This window comes from Eriocheir sinensis, chromosome 7 (genome assembly GCF_024679095.1).
Source record: "Eriocheir sinensis breed Jianghai 21 chromosome 7, ASM2467909v1, whole genome shotgun sequence".
NCBI lineage: Eukaryota > Metazoa > Arthropoda > Malacostraca > Decapoda > Varunidae > Eriocheir > Eriocheir sinensis.
The window spans coordinates 1,815,597-1,823,096 of record NC_066515.1 but is presented as its reverse complement, the minus strand read 5'-3'; the positions used below and the strand labels follow the sequence as shown (position 1 = coordinate 1,823,096).

The window sequence follows — 7,500 nt, the reverse complement described above, 5'->3', positions numbered from 1 at the left end:
ACTACGTTCCCCCCTCCACAGTCGTTCTTCGGGCGCACTTACAATAACCTGTCATCGCTGGGCCGCTGCAAGAATGGCGGTCGCTGCGTCATTACCAAGAAGAACAGGACGTCTTGCAAAGCCTGCCGCCTGCACCGCTGTCTGCTGGCCGGCATGAGCAAGGCGGGCAGCAGGTGAGAGAGGGGAGGGTGCTGGGGGGCGGGGGGAAGGGGGGAGCGGGGTTGGTAGGAAAGGGTTGGGTGAGAGTAAGATTGTTAAGCTGGATCTCCTCTTTCTGAAACCATGTTGTAGATTTTGTGTGTGGAGGGGCGGGAGAGAGGCAGGGGAAGTATTGGGTGCTTGGGGTGTTGGGGGGCATGGGTGGGGTAGTTTTATGACCCTGGTGGTAGTTTGACCTTTCTTCTGTACCCTGAACTTGAAGAAACACACATTTGACAAGGCTTTCGTAAGAGTTGTGGGCATTTCCAGGAGTAGTTTTATGACCCTGGTAGTAGTGTGACCCTTCTTCTGTACCCTGAACCTGAAGAAACACACATTTGACAAGGCTTTCGTGGGAGTTGTGGGCATTTCCAGGAGTAGTTTTATGACCCTGGTGGTAATTTGACCCTTCCTCTGTACCGTGAACCTCAAGAAACACACATTTGACAAGGCTTTCTTAGGAGTTGTGGGCATTTCCAGGAGTAGTTTTATGACACTGGTGGTAGTTTGACCCTTCTCCTGTACCCTGAACCTGAAGAAACACACATTTGACAAGGCTTTCGTAAGAGTTGTGGGCATTTCCAGGAGTAGTTTTATGACACTGGTGGTAGTTTGACCCTTCTCCTGTACCCTGAACCTGAAGAAACACACATTTGACAAGGCTTTCGTAAGAGTTGTGGGCATTTCCAGGAGTAGTTTTATGATCCTGGTGGTAGTGTGACCCTTCTTCTGTACCATGAACCTGAAGAAACACACATTTGACAAGGCTTTCAAATATGTGTTTCTTCAGGTTCACGGTACAGAGGAAGGTCACACCACCTCATAAAACTACCTCAAATATTGTCAGGTTCTGTTACAGAAGGAAGGTCAGACTACCACCAGATCTCTCTCTAAATGCCCACAACTCCCACGAAAGCCTTGTCAAATATGTGTTTCTTCAGGTTCACGGTACAGAGGAAGGGTCACACTACCACCAGGGTCATAAAACTACTCCTGGAAATGCCCACAACTCCCACGAAAGCCTTGTCAAATATGTGTTTCTTCAGGTTCACGGTACAGAGGAAGGGTCACACTACCACCAGGGCCATAAAAATACCCCTGGAAATGACCACAACGCCCACGAAAGCCTTGTCAGATGTGTTTCTTCAGGTTCATGGTACAGAGGAAGGGTCACACTACCACCAGGGTCATAAAACTACCCCTGGAAATGCCCACAACTCCCACGAAAGCCTTGTCAAATATGTCTTTTTAGGTTCACGGTACAGAGGAAGGGTCACACTACCACCAGGGTCATAAAACTACCCCTGGAAATGCCCACAACTCCCACGAAAGCCTTGTCAAATATGTGTTTCTTCAGGCTCACGGTTCAGAGGAAGGGTCACACTACCACCAGGGCCATTAAACTACCCCTGGAAATGCCCACAGCTCCCACGAAAGCCTTGTCAAATATGTGTTTCTTCAGGCTCACGGTACAGAGGAAGGGTCACACTACCACCAGGGCCATTAAACTACCCCTGGAAATGCCCACACCTCCTACGAAAGCCTTGTCAAATATGTGTTTCTTCAGGCTCACGGTACAGAGGAAGGGTCACACTACCACCAGGGTCATAAAACTACCCCTGGAAATGCCCACAGCTCCCACGAAAGCCTTGTCAAATATGTGTTTCTTCAGGTTCACGGTACAGAGGAAGGGTCACACTACCACCAGGGTCATAAAACTACCCCTGGAAATGCCCACAACTCCCACGAAAGCCTTGTCAAATATGTGTTTCCTTAGGTTCACGGTACAGAGGAAGGGTCACACTACCACCAGGGTCATAAAACTACCCCTGGAAATGCCCACAGCTCTTACGAAAGCCTTGTCAAATATGTGTTATGGGCGGCGTAATGTCTTAAGTGTGTTTGGGGCTTATAAAGTGTTGGTTTTGTCCGTGTCAACATACTTTTCATACTCCAATACAAAATGTTATGTTTTTCTAACCCCCCCCCCCCCTCTGCCCCCCAGGTACGGCAGGAGGTCCAACTGGTTCAAGATACACTGCCTTCTGGAGGGGGAGAAGCGCCCCCTACCCCCTCCCTCCCCACCTCCCTCCCCCCTTCGCTCACCCCACCTCCGCGCCTCCCCAGAATCAGTCACCTCCGAGGGCTCCGTGTTCACCCCTCCTCCGCCTCCTCCTCCTCCTCCTCTTCCCTATCTCCCCTCCTCCCCCCTCCCTCCTCTACTCCTCCTCCCATACCATTGTTATTTCTTTAAGGGGGGCAGCCTCCCTTCCTCACCCTACCCCTCTTCTCCCCTCCCTTCCTCCCCGCCACCTCCTCCTCCTCCTCCTCCTCTACCTCCTCCTCCTCCTCCTCCCTCCTTGATCTCTCTCTCTCAAGGGCGCCTCCCCACTCCCCCGCCCCCTTGGTCTTCCTCTTGACTTATCTCTTAAAAAGGGAGGAGGAGGAGGGAGGAGGAGGAGAAGAGAAGAAGAAAGACCTCCTCCTATTTCTCTTCTTCCTCTTCCTCCTCCTATAGTTACCTCTTCTTCTTCCTCCTCCTCCTCCTCCTCCTCCTCCTCCTCCTCCTCCTCGTTATTTATTTGTGTATCGTAGTAATTGTTTGTTCGTTCGTCTGTTGGTTTCTGTAATATGTTTGTGTGTTTGTTTGTTTGTATATGTAATTAGAGAGAGAGAGAGAGAGAGAGAGAGAGAGAGAGAGAGAGAGAGAGAGAGAGAGAGAGAGAGAGAACACAATAAGGGCATCAACACTTATTAATATTTCTAAGTTAATTATTTTTTTTCTTCATCAATAAAAAAAATAATTAAAACAATCGAATTAAAATTTATATTCACATTAACTTTTCTTTTCCTAATTTTTTTCTTCCCTTTTAAAAGAAATAAGATTGTTTTTGTTTTTGTTTTCTTTGTTTATTCTTGTTTTTTTTTTCTTATTTTGCTCAGTAGTAGTAGTAGTAGTTGTAGTAGTAGTAGTAGTAGTAGTAGTAGTCATCTAAGTAGCAGTAGTAGTAGTAGTAGTAGGCAGCGGAGACCACGTACAAGTAGGCGTAGGACACAGGCCACTCGGGTTATCGTAGAAGTTGGTGACCTGTAACAATAGTAGAAGTAGTAGTAGTAGTAGTAGTAGTAATAGTAGTAGAAATAGGAGATAGGTGATGTTATATATGTCCAGAAAGAGGAGAACGAGAAGAATAGCGTAGTAGTAGTAGTAGTAGTAGTAGTAGTAGTAGTAGTAGTAGTAGTAGTAGTAGTAGTAGTAGTAGTAGTAGTAGTAGTAGTAGTAGTAGTAATAGTAGTAGTAGTAGTAGTAGTAGTAGTAGTAGAAGTAGTAGTAGTAGTAGGAGATAGGTGATGTTATATATGTCCAGAAAGAGGAGAACGAGAAGAATAGCGTAGTAGTAGTAGTAGTAGTAGTAGTAGTAGTAGTAGTAGTAGTAGTAGTAGTAGTAGTAGTAGTAGTAGTAGTAGAAATAGGAGATAGGTGATGTTATATATGTCCAGAAAGAGGAGAACGAGAAGAATAGCGTAGTAGTAGTAGTAGTAGTAGTAGTAGTAGTAGTAGTAGTAGTAGTAGTAGTAGTAGTAGTAGTAGTAGTAGTAGTAGTAGTAGTAGAAATAGGAGATAGGTGATGTTATATATGTCCAGAAAGAGGAGAACGAGAAGAATAGCGTAGTAGTAGTAGTAGTAGTAGTAGTAGTAGTGGTAGTAGTAGTAGTAGTAGTAGTAGTAGTAGTAGAGAGAGAGTGAGAGAGAGTGAGAGTTAGAGAGAGAGATATTAATAAAACAAAGAAATGGGAAAAGAAAGATTGAAAAAGAGGAAAGAAAGAGAGAAAGGAAGAGAAACGAAGGAAATGAAGAAGAGAGAGAGAGAGAGAGAGAGAGAGAGAGAGAGAGAGAGAGAGAGATTAATAAAGAAAGAAATGGGAAAGAAAGATTGAAAAGAGGAAAGAAAGAAAGGAAGAGAAACCAATGAAATGAAGAAAGAGAGAGAGAGAGAGAGAGAGAGAGAGAGAGATTAATAAAAGAAAGAAATGGGAAAAGAAAGATTGAAAAAGAGGAAAGAAAGAGAGAAAGGAAGAGAAACCAAGGAAATGAAGAAAAGAGAGAGAGAGAGAGAGAGAGAGAGAGAGAGAGAGAGAGAGAGAGAGAGAGAGAGAGAGAGAGAGAGAGAGAGTGTGTGGTTAGTATATTAATCTTGTTGTAATATATTTGTTTGAAGTTCATAGTAGTAGTAGTAGTAGTAGTAGTAGTAGTAGTAGTAGTAGTAGTAGTAGTAGTAGTAGTAGTAGTAGTAGTAGTAGTAGTAGTAGTAGTAGTAGTAGTAGTAGTAGTGGTAGTAGTAGTAGTAGTAGTAGTAGTTCACTTTCCTCCTTATTCCCTCCCTTTATCCTAATCTCCCTCTCTTAATCCTCTCCCTTTCTCTCCCTTAATCCCCTGTGTTCCTCCCTTAATCCCCCTTTATTCCCTTTCAATCCTTTTCTCCCTTCCTTTAATCCTTCTTCTAACTCCCTTCAATCCTTTAACTCTCCTAATCCTCTCCCTTTCTCTCCCTTAATCCCTAGTTTTCCTCCCTTAATCCCCCTCGAGTCCTATTCAATCCTTTTCTCCCTTCCTTTAATCCTTCTTCTAACTCCCTTCAATCCTTCACTAACTCTCCTAATCCTCTCCCTTTCTCCCTTAATCCCTTGTTTTCTTCCTTCATTCCTATTCAATCCTTTTCTCCCTTCCTTTAATCCTTCTTCTAACTCCCTTCAATCCTTTACTAACTCTCCTAATCCTCTCCCTTTCTCTCCCTTAATCCACCCTTAATCCCCCTTCATTCCCTCTCAATCCTTTTCTCCCTTCCTTTAATCCTCTTCTAATCCCCTTCAGTCCTTCACTAACTCTCTTAATCCCTTTCTGTCCTTTCTAATCCCCTTTTGATCCTCTTTTCCCTCCCTTGATCCTCTTATAAATACCTTAATCCCTTTGAAACGCTATTAAAATCCCTTCTACCTCTTCTAATCCCCTTATAATCCCTTCCTAACGTTTCTAATCCCCTTCTACCTCTCTCAATCCTCTTTTTCTACTTTTGATCCTCTTTCTAATCCTCCTCCAATCTCTTCTAATCCTCTTTATCTACTCCTAATTCCCTTTCTAACTTTTTTAATTCCCTTCAAATCCTCTTCCAATCCCTTCTAATCCTCTTTACCCACTCTTAATCCCTTTCTAATTCCCCAAATCCCTTTTTAATCTTCCTCTAGCACCCTTTAATCCTCTTTTTTCCACTCTTAATCCCCTTCTAACTCTCCTAATCCCCTTCTGTGTATTCTAATCCGCTTCTGTGTCTCCTAATCCCCTTCTCTGTCTCCTAATCCCCTTTCAACTCTCCTAATCTCTTTCTATGTCTTCTAATCCCCTTGTATCTCTTCTAATCCCTTTTTAATCCTCTTACAACCCCCCTAATCCCCTTCTGTTTCTCCTAATCCCCTTCTATGTCTTCAAATCCCCTTCTGTTTATCCCAATCCTATTCTGTGTCTTCTAATCCCCTTCTGTGTCTTCTAATCCTCTTGTATATCTTCTAATCCCCTTGTATATCTTCTAATCCCCTTCAAATCCCCTTACAAACCCCTTAATCCCCTTCGATCATATTCCCACACTCACCATTCATAAACAACACCATCGAACCGCCCACAAATCTTCTATACGCATCGTGATCCGCTAAGCTCAGATTCGGATTCCAGGCGCAGAAGCTACTGGACTCCACAAACGCTATGGCTTCATCGTCTAGGAGATCCGCGTGCCCGAACTGCGTGGTGTTGAGATGCCATTTGCCGGCTAACTTAGGATCCACGGCGTTGTAGAATCGAATGTTACTTAGCTCGAGAGGGGCGCATGCCACTCCCGATGATCCTGTGAGAGGGAGAGAGAGGGATGAAGGGGGAGGAGGAAGAGAGATGAAAGAGTGAAGATGATGGTTAACTCTTGCGTAATGGATTTGGACAGCACAGGGATGAAAGAGTGAAGATGCTGGTTAACGCTTGCATTAGGGATGAAAGAGTGAAGATGCTGGTTAACTCTTGCATAAGGGATGAAAGAGTGAAGATGCTGGTTAACTCTTGCATTAGGTATGAAAGAGTGAAGATGCTGGTTAACTCTTGCATTAGGTATGAAAGAGTGAGGATGCTGGTTAACTCTTGCATAGGGGATGAGAGAGTGAGGATGCTGGTTAACTCTTGCATAGGGGATGAGAGAGTGAGGATGCTGGTTAACTCTTGCATAGGGGATGAGAGAGTGAGGATGCTGGTTAACTCTTGCATAGGGGATGAGAGAGTGAAGATGCTGGTTAACTCTTGCATTAGGGATGAAAGAGTGAAGATGCTGGTTAACTCTTGCATTAGGGATTAGGACAGCACAGGGATGAAAGAGTGAAGATGCTGGTTAACTCTTGCATAAGGGATTTGGACAGCACAGGGATGAAAGAGTGAAGATGCTGGATAACTCTTGCATAAAGGATTAGGACAGCACAGGGATGAAAGAATGAAGATGCTGGTTAACTCTTGCGTAAGGGATTTGGACAGCACAGGGATGAAAGAGTGAAGATGCTGGTTAACTCTTGCATAAGGGATTTGGACAGCACAGGGATGAAAGAGTGAAGATGCTGGATAACTCTTGCATAAAGGATTAGGACAGCACAGGGATGAAAGAATGAAGATGCTGGTTAACTCTTGCGTAAGGGATATGGACAGCACAGGGATGAAAGAGTGAAGATGCTGGTTAACTCTTGCATAAGGGATTTGGACAGCACAGGGATGAAAGAGTGAAGATGCTGGTTAACTCTTGCATAAGGGATTTGGACAGCACAGGGATGAAAGAGTGAAGATGCTGGTTAACTCTTGCATAAGGGATTTGGACAGCACAGGGATGAAAGAGTGAAGATGCTGGTGAACTCTTGCATAAGGGATTTGGACAGCACTGGGATGAAAGAGTGAAGATGCTGGTTAACTCTTGCATAAGGGATTTGGACAGTACAGGGATGAAAGAGTGAAGATGCTGGTTAACTCTTGCATAAGGGATTTGGACAGCACAGGGATGAAAGAGTGAAGATGCTGGTTAACTCTTGCATAAGGGATTTGGACAGCACAGGGATGAAAGAGTGAAGATGCTGGTGAACTCTTGCATAAGGGATTTGGACAGCACAGGGATGAAAGAGTGAAGATGCTGGTTAACTCTTGCATAAGGGATTTGGACAGTACAGGGATGAAAGAGTGAAGATGCTGGTTAACTCTTGCATAAGGGATTTGGACAGCACAGGGATGAA

General features: G+C 44.3%; 2 protein-coding genes across 2 annotated transcripts in view; one reads left to right on the top strand and one right to left on the bottom strand.

Annotated features, from left to right (window-relative positions):
* The window catches only part of LOC126995276 (protein embryonic gonad-like), a 3,307-nt gene extending 337 nt beyond the window's left edge, over positions 1 to 2,970 (top strand). The window contains exons 2-4 of the mRNA XM_050854765.1: positions 22 to 173; positions 2,204 to 2,392; positions 2,967 to 2,970. Coding sequence (XP_050710722.1) covers positions 22 to 173; positions 2,204 to 2,392; positions 2,967 to 2,970 — 345 coding nt within the window. The remainder of the gene's footprint in view (positions 1 to 21; positions 174 to 2,203; positions 2,393 to 2,966) is intronic.
* A 175-nt stretch (positions 2,971 to 3,145) lies between these two features.
* The window catches only part of LOC126995275 (uncharacterized), a 9,750-nt gene continuing 5,395 nt past the window's right edge, over positions 3,146 to 7,500 (bottom strand). The window contains exons 5-6 of the mRNA XM_050854764.1: positions 5,844 to 6,092; positions 3,146 to 3,286 (exon numbers count right to left, since the gene is read on the bottom strand). Coding sequence (XP_050710721.1) covers positions 3,267 to 3,286; positions 5,844 to 6,092 — 269 coding nt within the window. The 3' untranslated portion in view covers positions 3,146 to 3,266. The remainder of the gene's footprint in view (positions 3,287 to 5,843; positions 6,093 to 7,500) is intronic.